The sequence below is a fragment of the Lemur catta genome, chromosome 12, assembly GCF_020740605.2.
Source record: "Lemur catta isolate mLemCat1 chromosome 12, mLemCat1.pri, whole genome shotgun sequence".
Lineage (NCBI taxonomy): Eukaryota > Metazoa > Chordata > Mammalia > Primates > Lemuridae > Lemur > Lemur catta.
In genome coordinates this window covers 9,725,936-9,740,272 of record NC_059139.1, presented here as the reverse complement: position 1 = coordinate 9,740,272, position 14,337 = coordinate 9,725,936, and the positions used below count along the sequence as shown (strand labels likewise).

General features: G+C 44.2%; 1 protein-coding gene across 2 annotated transcripts in view; it reads left to right on the top strand.

Annotated features, from left to right (window-relative positions):
* The first annotated feature begins 486 nt into the window (after window positions 1-486).
* Window positions 487-14,337, top strand: part of ANKH (ANKH inorganic pyrophosphate transport regulator) — a 133,202-nt gene continuing 119,351 nt past the window's right edge. For both annotated transcript variants that reach the window (XM_045566389.1, XM_045566388.1), the window contains exon 1: window positions 487-905. In XM_045566389.1, coding sequence (XP_045422345.1) covers window positions 810-905 — 96 coding nt within the window. In that variant the 5' untranslated portion in view covers window positions 487-809. The remainder of the gene's footprint in view (window positions 906-14,337) is intronic.

The window sequence follows — 14,337 nt, the reverse complement described above, 5'->3', positions numbered from 1 at the left end:
CCCGGCTCCGAGTCTTCCGGACGCCCGGGCCCTCCCGGGGCAGCGCGGGAACCCCAGCCCCCGGCCCCGCGGGGCTCGGGCGACAGGGCCCGGCCGCCAAGCTAGGGCGGCCCCGCGGCCTCGGGATGGCCCGGCGCCCCCGCTCCCCTCCGGCCGTCGCCTCCCTCCTCCGCAGGCTCCCCGCCGCCCTCCTGCCGCGCCCTTGGTCCCGCTTCCCCCGCAGGCCGGCGCCACCGCCCCTGCCCCGGCGGAGGCACCGCGGCGAGTCCCGCCCGCGCCCCGGACGCTGCGGGCCCGCGGCCTGTGCGTGCGCAGCGCCCCCGCGGCCGCGCCAGGCGGGCGGCGCAGGGAGGGAGCCCGGCCCGGCCCCTCCCCGCCCCCGGGCGGCCCGCGGCGTCCGCGCCTCCCCGCCCGCCCCGATTTCCTCCGGGCGGCGGCGGCGGCGGCGGCGGCGCCTCGTGCGCGCGGTTATTTATTTATTTCCGGGCCCCAGAGCGCTTATAATGGAGCCGCTGTCAGCAGAACCTTCTGCCGCCGCCGCCGCCGTCCCTCCTCTTTTTTTTCCCGGCAGATCTTTGTTGTGTGGGAGGGCAGCAGGGATGGACTTGAGCTTGCGGATCCCCTGCTAGAGCAGCCGCGCTCGGAGAAGGCGCCGCAGCCGCGAGGAGGAGCCGCCGCCGCCGCCCCGAGGCCCCGCCGGACGCGGCCTCTGCCGGCCCGCGCCCCCGCTCGCCCCGCTCGCCCCTCGCCTCCTCGCAGAGTCCCCTCGCGGCGGCAGATGTGTGTGGGGTCAGCCCACGGCGGGGACTATGGTGAAATTCCCGGCGCTCACGCACTACTGGCCCCTGATCCGGTTCCTGGTGCCCCTGGGCATCACCAACATAGCCATCGACTTCGGGGAGCAGGTAAGTCCCGGCCGCGCCCCCCGCCCCGCCGGTGCAGCGCCGCCCTGCGCCCCGCGCCCCGCACCCTCCGCCCGGCGCCCCGCACCCCGCGCCCAGCACCCTGCGCTCCCCGATCGCTCCCCCTCGGCCTTAGACGCTCGGGAGCCAGGGAATGGGGGCAGTGGGAGTCACCTGCTCCAAGTCTCTTTTTATCCTGGAACATTTGGAATTGCAGCTTGTCAAGGATGACTTTTCTAGCACCCCATTCCCTCCCTCCCCCCAATTATTCAGCAGACTTTTCCAGCCCTCTCTGGAAAATGTTAAAAAGACCGGATGGTGTAAAGCTGCACCTATAGAAGGGTTTTTAGTGCACAGGAGTATTATATAATTTGCGATTATGTAAACCTCAGCTCCGTAACTAAAATGTAGTTTCTAGTAGGTTAAGTGCGGTGTTCGTATTTATCCATGGTTGGTGGAGATGGTGCTGTGGGGAGGTTTTGTATTATAACGTGTCCAAGTTGATTTCCCAGGTACTTCTAATTTTTAACATTTGTTTTGTAGCCCAGGTAAAGATTGGGGGTGTCCCAACTGTGTCCTGATAAGCTGACCTTTGGCCATTTCTAGTTTGGCATTTCTTTTCTTTTTTTCTTTTTTTCATGGACCACTACAGAAGGGAAGCACAATTTTGTTTCGTGTTGCCTTCTCGTCCTTGTTTCTTTTTCATGTTTTCTCCATGTGGCGTCATTGCAAATCGTGCACTGCAGGCTCTCCAGCGGCGGAGCATTGGTACCCTGCACTTTGCCTGTGAGGACCGTTTTCTCAGGGCCTCCAGCAGGATGCAGTTGCATTCTAAGGCCCGGGGAAGATTTGGGGATGGGGGTCCCAGCAGCATGCCATCTAGATGGGCAGGTGTCCTAAGTCACCAGCGCATGGGATGAGCAACACCCCTGGTATTGTGCTACCGTCTTTTTTCCTGCAAGTCCAGAGACTTAAAAGGATATTTATATACAGTATGCACCTGTTTTGATGCACTGCTAATTTTAAAAGCCAAACAGCTTTTCAGAAGGCAGTTACAAATACGAGATTTGTTTCACTCCTTCATCTGATGAATACCTGCTTGGATTTGTCTCTCTGTGCTCAGAACTTTTGAACAGTTGCAGCTCTATTAGCTCCTTAATATGTAGCACACATTGTAAACTTCTTTTTACTTTGAATTGTATTGCTGATAGGTGCTCGCGGTATGACATACTCTCTAGAGACCTTTGCCTAGGAAGCCCACCAGTTTGTTTTGATGAAATATTGTGTCTTTTTGTTGCCACTCAGCCCTGCCAGGTCCCTCACAAGGGTACCCCAAGGGCTTCTCTTTCTCTCCTGCTCCACCTCGTTCCTGCCCACCTTCCCTTCTTTCATAAGTAACTAGTAATTTTGAGCATTTCCTATCATCTGTGGGAAAGTTTTGAGACATGAATTTACCACATTGCACGTTTTAGATGAGTCAAGTGCTGTATGTTCACCTGAACCTTTTGCTATTTGAAGGCTTATATTCTTAGAGCTGCCTCAAAGATTGTCAGAAAGCTGGGACTGTTCTGAACGAGAGAGAGAGAGAGAGAGAGAGAGAGAGAGAGAGAGAGAGAGAGAGAGAGAATCATATAGGGATAACTAGTGGGTTTGTTGTAATTAAATGACCTAAAGCATAACACAGTACTGCCTCCCATTTGCCTGATTTAATAAAAGGCTGATGTAACGAGGTCGGATTTTAGTGTAAGGATCTCCTGAGATCACAAAACGGAGGCTAGACATAAGAAACAACTATACAGATGGTTTATGGGTCTAATAATTCAAACTCATCCTTAAAACATTGCTAACTTGATTATCATAGCTGTTGTAAGCAAAGTACTAAAAGAGTTGTCTTTTTGGACAGAAGCAAAATGTTATCAACAAGTGTCATTTGAGGTCCTTTTCCCACAAACACTAGAGTATTTATGAGGTTATGGGCTGCCTGGTGGTGGAGGTATTTTATCACAGAGTTAGGGGTGGAGCCATAGGGGGAAGAAATTGATAGGTTTCCAAAACCTTGCTTTGCCTTCTGGTGTCAAATGATAATTGTTTTGCAAAATGGTACAGGGTGAGAAGAATGGTACTTACTCTTTCTCAGTATTAAACTAGAGGGAAAGAATTACAGTGGGAGCTAAGGAGTGGCCTGGTATGTGTGGGTGATGAATAGAATAACATCTTACCCCAACTGCTCTGAAGCACAGTAAAGAAGAGGGGAAATGAACCAATTTGCAATAGTGGGGCTGTGTTAGACTTCTGAAAATATGCAGCTCTCGGCATGAATTTATACGGACTTCTGGACAAAGGACACGTGTAGGTCTTGCCACTGAGTGGGCAGGTGTATTATACCTTGCTGCAAGTGAATGATGACTCATATGTCAGTGCTTTATAAATCCTAAGGTGGAGGAGAGGAGATACAGGAGTACAAAGGTAAATGTAACCTCTTGGTCACAGGCTTTTTTTTTTTCTTTTTAAGACAGAGTCTCACTCTGTCACCCTGGGTAGAGTGCAGTGGTGTCATTGTGGCTCACTGCAACCTCAAACTCCTGGGCTGAAGTGATCCTCCTGCCACTGCCTCCCAAGTAGCTGGGACTATAGGCACCCACCACCATGCCTGGCTAATTTTTCTATTTTTAATAGACACAGGGTCTTGTTCTTGCTCAGCCTAGTCTGGACCTCCTGAGCTCAGTCATCCCACCTCAGCCTCCAAGAGTGGTAGGATTACAGGCATGTGCCACCACACCTGGTGATTACATGCTTTTGAGATGATTAAGAGATGCAAAATTTAAAAAAAAAATCCCATTAGCTTTTAAGTCTCTGGCTCATCAAGAACAGTAGAATAGCAAAATTATTTTAAATGTTTCTTAGATGCGGTATTTTTATGATTATAAACATTACAGTTTATGGCTTCGTTAGAGATCCAGCTATGTAGAGATTCCACTGAAAGTTGAATAAACTGCTCATATGTGACTGTGTAAAGGAATTACCCATTGAGGACTCCAAGGCCATCAGTGTGTGTGGAGCGTCTATGAAGAAGCCCTCTAACAATCTCTGCAGAACCTTCAGATATTCTTCACAAACATTATCTGTTGTATATAGATTTCTCTGTCATTTTATAGCTCAGTCAGGGAGGAAACCCAAATATTACGGAGTATGTATTCTAACAAAACTAGCAAAACCTATTATCACATTTTTTCAATTTTGGTGGTAGCAGTAATTTGAGGGGGTGAGGAGAAAGGTTGAATTCTACACTAAAAAAAAAAGCTACATAGAGTAAAGTGATCTGCTTTTTAATATTAAGCATAGAAAAGAGTGAGAACACATCTGTTTTTATTTGCAGAAACTAATGTTTGTAGAACCCTATAGGTATGTAAAATACTTTATGATAATTGCCATATATCCAGAATTATTTTATCTCCATTTTTACAGATTGAGAATCGAAAGTATTAGTCACTTCCATTCATTAAGCACCTAGTATATATTTATAATATCTCAGCACATGTGATATATGAGGAAAGAATGAGAGGCCTAGGCATGTTAAGACACTTGGTCAAGATCACATAGGTAGGCTGGGCGTGGTGACTCACGCCTGTAATCCTAGCACTCTGGGAGGCCGAGGCGGGAGGATTGCTTGAGGTCAGGATTTTGAGACCAGCCTGAGCAAGAGCAAGACCCCCGTCTCTATTAAAAATAGAAAGAAATTATCTGGACAACTAAAAATATATATAGAAAAAATTAGCCGGGCATGGTGGCGCATGCCTGTAGTCCCGGCTACTCAGGAGGCTGAGGCAGAAGGATTGCTTGAGCCCAGGAGTTTGAGGTTGCTGTGACTCTAGACTCTGTCTCAAAAAAAAAAAAAAGATCACATAGGTAGTAAATGGCAGAGCTAAGGTTCAAGCCCACAACTACCTGGTTCTTACAAATTTAGGAATAAGTTCTAGCTTTGCTGGCTCCCAGCCTACCTCTAAAGTTAATCTTAGCTTAGCTGTCATATTTCAAATTTTAAAATCTCAACAGATGTAGGACAATCAAAAGGAGGGCTCTCAGGAAAGGAATACTGTGACAAATAAGTTCATTTTAAGGAAAGTTAAATTACCCAGATAATCAAGTCAACACTGTATCTTGTTTTAACAAAGTTGGCATAGCTTTTAAAGGTCAAGGGGAGAAAATAAGAAACAACTGATACTTCACAATAAAGTTATTTAGAAGTCACTTAGTCTTTATCATTAGAACAATACAGATTGCTAAGGAAAGAAGGAGGACGTTGAGATATTTTTTAAACAATGTATTTCTTTTAAAGTACTTGCAAATGTCCATTTGATCTCAGCATATTCAAAGGACTTATTTCTGTTTAAAACTAAACTTGGTATCAAGTTCCTGATTTCCTTAAAAGCCAAGTTCACCAAATTATGTAGAATAAATGAGTTAGCTTTTTTTTTTTAAGGCACTAATGACACTTAAAATGTTAAGGACAACTTTTCTGTGAAGACTTTGAAAGAGAAAAAAAGAAAGTTGAAATTGTTTTTCGAGTCAGAAGAAATGTGTTCTGTCTAGGGCCAGGTAATTTACTCTTTCACATTCAAATGTGAAAGAAGTGTTTCAAATACCTCAATACCTTTCAAATACTTTAGATATTTCAAATTGCCCTGAATGATTCACTAAATTTGGTTGGGTCTAATAGGAAAGCTCTCTCATACAGGCTTCCACTATATAAGAGAGTCTCTGGCCAGCCTGGTGGTTCATGCCTATAATGCTAGCACTTTGGGAAGCTGAGCAGGAGGATTGTTTAAGGCCAGGAGTTTGAGACCAGCCTGAGCAAGAGACCCCATCTCTACAAAAAAACAGAAAAATTAGCTGAGCATGCCACATGGTGGTACATGCCTGTAGTTCTAGCTGAGACAGAAGGATTGCTTGAGACCAGGAGTTTGAGGTTGCAGTGAGCTCCGATGACACCACTGCACTCTAGCCTGGGCAACAGAAAAAGACTCGGTATCAAAAGAAAAAAAAAGAGATCTTAAATTATTAATATCAAAAAATGGAAAAACAAGATAAGCCCAGGAAAAATAGCCTAATAAATGTTCTTCTGACCTACTGAGTACAGAAATGCATCCCCCTCAGCCCCAAACAAACAAACAAAAGTCTTCGATTAGACCAGGAGGTACAGGAATAAAAATGGTACATGTGGTGTATGGCACTGGCCCCTACTGGGAAGGGACTCTTCATCCAAGGTCACTGAGCCTCCCCAGGCAGAGCTTGCCTTAAATAATAATGAGTGTCTGTTATTTAGTCCACTTCCCAAAGTGCTTAAAGACAGAAATGTAAATCCCAAGCTAAGTTTCTAAGTAACTATAAGGGAGACTTTCCCTGTTCCAATTTATTGTATATTAACAGAGTAAATTTCAAAATAATCATTTTTTTCTAATTATAGAAGTAATAGATGCTAATTGTTTAAGGTTTGGTAGATTTTTTTTTTTTTTTTTGAAACAGAGTCTCTCTCTGTTGCCCGGGCTAGAGTGCCCTGGCGTCAGCTTAGCTCACAGCAACCTCAAACTCCTGGGCTCAAGCAATCCTACTGCCTCAGCCTCTCGAGTAGCTGGGACTACAGGCATGTGCCACCATGGCTGGCTAATTTTTCTATATATATATTTTTAGATGTCCACATAATTTCTTTCTATTTTTAGTAGAGACGGGGTCTTGCTCTTGCTCAGGCTGGTCTCGAACTCCTGACCTCAAGCGATCTACCCACCTCGGCCTCCCAGAGTGTTAGGATTACAGGCGTGAGCCACTGCGCCCTAGAGGGTATCTTTTGTTGTTTGATTTTAAAAATATCTACCAGCCGGTGCGGTGGCTCATGCCTGTAATCTTAGCACTCTGGGAGGCTGAGACTGGTGGATCGCTTGAGGTCAGGAGTTCGAGACCAGCCTGAGCAAGAGCAAGACCCTGTCTCTACTAAAAATAGAAACAAATTATCTGGCCAACTAAAAATATGTAGAAAAAATTAGCCGGGCATGGTGGCGAATGCCTGTAGTCCCAGCTACCCGGGAGGCTGAGGCAGGAGGATCGCTTAAGCCCAGAAGTTTGAGGTTGCTGTGAGCTAGGCTGACGCCACGGCACTCACTGTAGCCTGGGCAACAAAGCGAGACTCTGTCTCAAAAAAAAAAAAAAAAAGCAGTAAAAGAAAACACCCTCTAATTCCCATGTGAAGAGAAAACTTTAACTAAATTTGGGTATCTCCTGCCAATCCTTTTTTAAAATTTTTTATTTCAATGGATTTAAGGGGTACAAGTGTATTTTATTACATAGATGAATTGTATAATGTTGAAGTTAGGGCTTTTAGTGTACCCATCACCAGAATAGTGTCCACTGTCCCCAATAGGTAATTTTCTATCCCTCACCCCCTCCCTCCCTTCCCACTTGTTAGTTTCCAGTGCCCATGACACCACTTTACGACCAGATATACCCATCATTTAGCTCCCGCTTATATGTGAGAACATGTGGTGGTATTTGTCCACTCTATTTTTTTTAACTTAATTGAGGAAACACATGTGTGTGTATATGATGCTTTACAAGATACAGAGGCATTTTTCCCAAATCATTTAAAAGTACTTAAGTATGATTTTAAATGGCAGCATAATATTTGATTATACGAGCATGCTGTAATTCCTTTTGCTGTATATTACCCTATTGTTTAAACACTGAGGTTTTTTGTTTATCTGTCGCAATATAAAGTTTCAGTGAACATCTTTGTGTAATAAATAGATAATGTGTTTTCTCTGACGGCCTTGTGCTTTATGCCTGGCATAATTTGGTGCCTATTTCATTTTCTCATTCATACATAGAAAATGAGGTCATGCCTTTCTTGCAGTCCATATTTAGTCAAGGACACTGTGACCTCCTTAGTCCAATTGAGACACTTCTGCTGTTTCCTGATTCTCTTTAGATGTCCCTCTACATTTAAAATACATCTCTGGATGACTTAGGTAAGCAGGTTGTTTCTAAAGCCACAAAGGTATAATCCTGAGGTTGGTTGGTTGGTTTACTCATTTGTTTATTTATTGAGGTGGTTTGATGGCCAGCCTAAATACTACTTTGTCCGAATACTTACAAGCATATCCTTTATACATAGAGACAATGCCCTTTCTAGTAATAGATTAAATTCTTTTAAAGCAGTTTGTAAAGTATACAGTATAATATTGTTTATGGTACTGTAGCACTTTTTAGATGTGACAAGCTCAGTTTTATATTAGTGGTAAATAATCATGTTTAATTTGGGACTGTGGGGCAGGTTTTATTGGGTGGGACAAGGAGAGACCATGAATGGAGAATCATTCCTTTAATGTCTTATATGAGTTGGAGTAAAATAAACCTCATTGAACCTCTGGTATAGCATACCACAGTGATTTGGGGAATGTTTACATTTTAAAAAATAATACATCAGGTACTTTCTGAACACCTGTGATTCTGTTAGTTGCTGTGGAGATGCAATAGAGAAAACCCTATTTTCTGCAGCCATATCTGGGTATGAGCTGCCCACGTGAGTGAATCTTCTTGATCACTGAAGCTTATCCTTCTTAGTGGCAATCACTGGGTTTTCACCAGTCTAACCTAGGTAGCACATTTCTCTACCTTACTGAGTGACTATCATATGCAAAACATAATGTAACGTCATTGGAGGCTTTTCAGTGTCCATTGTTGAGATGGGCAATCAGGTATATCCCCCGAAGTGAGATATTCGAAATACTTAAACAAAGAGTTTGGCACCGACCTACAGGGGCTGACTTTGGCCAGTCCTGAGCCCTCTGTGTCCATCAGTCTCGTGAGTTTCTCAAGCCCCTCCGATGTGTGGTGGAGTTTAAATTTTATTTTTAAGGTCACATATCTGCTTTCATCATTTCACTACTAACCACTTCCCAACTAAGTTTCCTCTTCTTGTCTGCTTCAATAATAATGATGACAGGGCAATAAGAATAGGTAATACGTGTTGAGTTCCTGCTTTTTAGTGTTCTGCTTTTGATCTGCTCTGGGCCGGGGAAACTAAAATTCATTAGAATTTCAGGAAAAATGAAGAATAAAGAACTTCAGGATCCTCCTTTGGGAAAAGCATTTATACTTTGTAACACTTAACTTTCCTACCCTAATCTTTTTTCTATTCTAGAGAGATTCTAGATCCAATGTCAGTGGAGTGACCTTTGAACAAGGAAAGGAAGTGTTGCTGTCTTGGACCCCAGGCCCTGGCCTCAAATTGCTTAGATTCTGGTTCAGAAAACACGCATGAAACACCTTTGCAGTCAGAGCAGCACTGAGCAAAGTGTCTAACTGTGTAGCACAGTTTATTGTAACGTGTGCTGAGGTGCTCAGTGACTGCAGTAGGGAAGTGATTCTGTGGTCGTGGCAGTGAAGCAGTGAGATGTTTGGACGTGGGTCTTGTCATCTGGGTGTTGTGGGCCCTGCCTCTTCTCCCTGTGCTTTCGTCAGGAAGGTGGGTAGCACCAGTCTCCAAAGCTGAAGATCCAGTCACAAGATAGGTCAGCCGATTATCAAGCCATAGGATCCTAGGTGGTATTTTTGTTTGCTTATTTTTTGCTATTTCCATGGCTTTGGGATCATTCCGTTTCTATTCCAACAACCAGATACTGCCCATGATCCTGTGAGAACAGATGAACTTAAAATCACAAAGACAGCATTTAGGAGGTACCTCGGTCAACTAGAAGGTTTATACGTCAGAACTTACTGCTTCTCCTGTATGGTTGCTTCTTCATACCAGAAATGTTTTTAACGTCCATCATGGCAAGGAAAGTAACTTGGTTATTTGTCAGGACAAAAGGGGTATTTATTCCCCTGTAATATAAAGTTATTGAAAGACAGCCTGTACATCTGGTTCATGAAATTGCATCCTCTGGGCATTTTTGCATTTTCCACCTAATAATATAACTTGGCCATCTTTCCCTACCCGTACGTAAAGAGCTTCCTGGTTCATTTTTTTAGGAGTATTGTAACTTATATGAGCATTTCCATATCAGTGGAAATTTAGGCATCCTCTAGGGACAGATTGACCAGCTTCTAGTTTCTAGTTGGAGAAGTATATTTTGGTTTAAGTTAGCTCACGGGTCTGGCTGGTGTTTAGATTTGTCACAGTATTTTCCAGAAGTCCCGCTGAAAGATGGGTTTGTCGGTAAGAATCTGTAGCCTCCCTCCCAAGATGGGCTGACTTCACTGTCCCAGCCTTGGGGTGCGGCAGGGGCTCCTCATCCTGCAGCATGAGGAGGGGAGAGACTCTGCCCAGACGCCCCCACGCCCACCCTCGCCGCACACCTCCCGTGTGTCGCTGGTCTGTCACACCAAGGACAGAGATACAGCCGGCCGTGGGGACCTCTGGCTTCAGCCTGGGAGGAAATGCACAGAAAGCAGAAGCCGTGAATAGGAAGTTTCAAAGGTGACGTCAAAAGTGAGGCCAAGGCTTCACTGGACTTTCAGTTGAAATGAAATGGCTGGAAAACAGAATGTCTGCTTTTCCTAGGGAGCAAGATGAGCCCAGAACCAGGAGGGGCAGAAGTGGGCTTTGATGCTGTAATCTTTCAAGGAGTTGAGAAGTAAAGGTAGCTAATTTTGTGAGTGACCCAGAGGAATATTTTGGGTCTGGAATGTTTCAGGGTCAGTAGTCCTGTGGGAGCATTTATGCTGTGGGAACTAGTTGCTTTAAGTTATCGTCTTTAACTACAATTACAGTGACTCCATACCAGTAAGCTTTTCAGAATTTCTGCTCCATTTAAAAAACGTATATTAAGGCCAGGCACAATGGTTCATGCCTGTAATCCTAGCACTCTGGGAAGACCAAGGCAGGAGGATTGCTTGAGCTCAGGAGTTTGAGACCAGCCTGAGCAAGAGTGAGCCCCCATCTCTACTAAAAATAGAAAAATTAGCCAAGTGTTGTGGTGTGCACCTGTAGTTCTAGCTACTCGGAAGCTGATCCAGGAGGATCACTTAAGCCCAGAAGTTCGAGGTTGCAGTGAGCTACAATGATGCCACTGCACTTTACCTGGGGTGACAGAGTGAGACTCTGTCTCAAAAAAAAAAAAAAAGGAAAAAACCCGACAAATCTCCATACCTGTAAAAAATGTAAAATATATATATATATTATTTAAATAACATTAAGTCAAGGAAAGTATTTTGAGTCCCTGTCATTATCTAATTTGCCATTTGGCTTAGGTGTGGATATTTTGTTTCCAAAGCAGTTTTTAAGATAAGAAGTTTGCATGCTTTTTAGTGCTGCGCCATAAACAACTTGGAGATCTGTTGGCCAGATCTCCCCTCATGCATTTTAATAGAGGGGAGTAGTAGTGTGGAGAATCTAAAATAGCAGCCTACAAAAAAAAAAAAAAAATCTCTGACTTCTGAGTGCTTTAAATGGTTTGGCAGGAAATTCACAGTGGCTAGGACACTGAAGCCTCCCACAACGTGTGGCCTAAACTTGACATTTTATAAAGACAAACTGCACAGAGGAGAGGAGCAAATAACCACACTTAGTAAGAAAGAGGTAACTTTCACCTTCTCGTGATTCTAGCCAAGTCCCACACCACAGTAACCGTCAAGACAGCTTGCAGCCCGCGTGATAACTAAGTCAACTTCACACTTCACGTTCGGATGTTGTTCTCACGCGGCCTTCCAGAGAGAGACCTTGTGGCTTTGGTGTGGTGTCAGATGAAGCCTTGCATCACCTGGGAAGATACCTGTCCTGGAGCTTAGGGTGCAGCAGGGTGTACTTCATTTCGGCTCCCACACAGAAGTGTTGACACCACCTGGGGCTCACACCTATTGGGCAGGTCCCTAAACGTGGGCAGGTTTCCTGGCATGGAAGGCAGTTAGTCCACCCGCGTGTTTACCAGCCTTTGCCAGCTAAACCAGTGTTGCAGCACTGCGTAGAAAGGAGCCCGGGCTTATTCCAGGGGCAGTGGAGACCCTGAAGCAGTTTGGTGGCAGTGAGCCTCAGTAGCTGACCTGCAGAATCTCCTTTGTTTCCCTAAAATTCTTACTTGTTCTAATTTCCTTTAGGCTTAAAGGAAACATGCAGTGAAATGTACAGACCTTAAGCGTGCAGGTCCCTGGGTTTTGACAAATGGCAAATGCCTACCTTTGTGTAATCCACACCCATCAGGATATGGGTGGGACATTCCTAACAGCCCAGGGAGTTCTGTGGTGCCCCTTTGCAGTCTTCCTGGCCCCCTTCCCAGAGGCAACCCCCGTGCCGATTCCTGTGTCAGCCATTGCAGTTGCTCACACAGATGACACATATACACTGTCATTACAGTGTGTAGCACCATTATTCTTTCCTGTTGCAAAATACAGCTTAATTTTGGGTATTTTAGTGGTTTTTAGGCAGGTGGAGAGTTGGAGCTTCTGTGTCAAATAACTTTTTCCCCTAATCTGGTGTTTTTAATTTCCCCAAGGACATTCATCTTAAATTACATGAACTGCTCATCATTTTGATGTTCAGACGTGGTTAAAAATTGAAGTCTGCTTAAAACTAACATCATAAAACAAAATGTAGCATATATACACAATGGACTATTATACAGCCTTAAAAAGGAATGAAATTATGATGTATGCTACAACACGGGGGAATCTTGAAGGCATTATGCTAAGTGAAATAAGCCAGACACAAAAAGACAACTGTTGTATGATTGTACTTATATGAGGTACCTAGAGTGGTCTTAATTCAGAGAGATAAAATGTAGAATAGTGGTTACCAGGGGCCAGGGGGAGAGGGGAACTGGAGTTGTGGTTTAATGGTTATAGAGTTCTAATTTGGGTTGATGAAAAAGTTCTGGAGATGGATGGTGGTAATGGTCGTACAATACTATGCATGTACTTAATGCCATTGAACTGTATACTTAAAAATTAGTAAAACAAATTTTAATGTTATGTGTAATTTATCAGAATTTAAAAATTTTAAATTAACATTATAAGCTACTGGGAAAGCCTGTGGTTTTTGACGATGATCTCCCTTTTATAAAAAAAAAAAACTACATTTATTAATTTTATTCTAGTTATAGATGTAATTCATTTTCATTGTAAAAAGAAGGAAAAGTATTAAGAATGAGAATCTTATGCAAGTCCACCTGCCAGAGATCTGTATCTTATTTGAGTATATATTCTTCTCATCTCTTTTCGATGCATATATTTTAGAACAGAATTATAACCCTTTCCTACTTTCCATCATAGGCAATTTTTCTTCATTTTAAATATTCATCTAAAATGTGATGATTAATGCTCCTGGCATTCTGTCACATGGATATTCCATAATTTATTTCACCAATCATTTGTGATTAGATGTTCAGGTTGTTTCTGTTTTAATTCCTATGATAAATAATGCCAAGAAACATTTTTTATACAGAAATCTTTGTATGCATCTGATTATTTCTTTGGACTAATGATTACTACTTAGAAACACTTGTCACATGTGTGCACCTTTCCCAGGCTCTTGCTGAGTGGCCCCATACTCTTCTGTAGCGAGCTGCTCTAGTTCACTCAGAGATGCTGAGTTTGGGTGATCCCATGTCCCCGTCCCTGACACACAGTGGGCACTCCTGCCCTCGTAGGTATTTTATTGCCCTGTGATTTTATATTGAGAATCTGCCTTTTAGTCTCTTAAGCCACACTGTTGAACTCCTTTACATAATTTTTTTAATTAAAAGCATTTTTTTAAATGCTGAGAGATCAGTTGAGTTTTTCATATTATAATACTTTTGAACTGTCTCTGGGCTTTCATTCTTTTCCATAAGCACGTTTGGGACCAGATATGTACTGCACATATGGTCAGGCAGAAGCGTGGGGAGGGCAGGGGTTTTACCGGTTTTATATGCCTGTATATCTGGGAAGATCCCCGTTCCTGCAGGGTTCAAGGCAGAGAAAAGCACTTTCTTTGAGTGAGTTCTCTGTGCTCAAGAAGGTTTGCTGCAGACCTTCCTCTGTGGCAGGGCCTGGGTGTGGGGCCAGCACCTTGGGAGTGACCTTCCCTGCTGTGAAGATGAATAGATGAATAGCTGCTGGCTCCTGGAGCCAGGCTTGTCTGACCGATGGCTCATGCCTAAAGTCTCCTAGGAGAATGTTTGGTGTCGACAGTGTGCCAGAGAAACGCGGACCTGCTGATATTTAGGGGAAATGGAAGAGGAGACGTTCTTCTCTGACCGTCGTTTCTTCCATCTCACCTGGTCTTGCTCTTCAGAGTCCATGTTGGAGAAAAGGGACAAAGAGGAAGGAGAGGGGACATGGTCTGTGCTCATTCAGGAGTGCACCGAGTTCCTGGGGTGTGTCCTCTGCTCCCAGTGGCAGTGGAGCAAGCTGAGCCCAGCACGGTGGATAGAAGGAACACCCACTCCTGGTGGTCGGGACCGTGGATTGG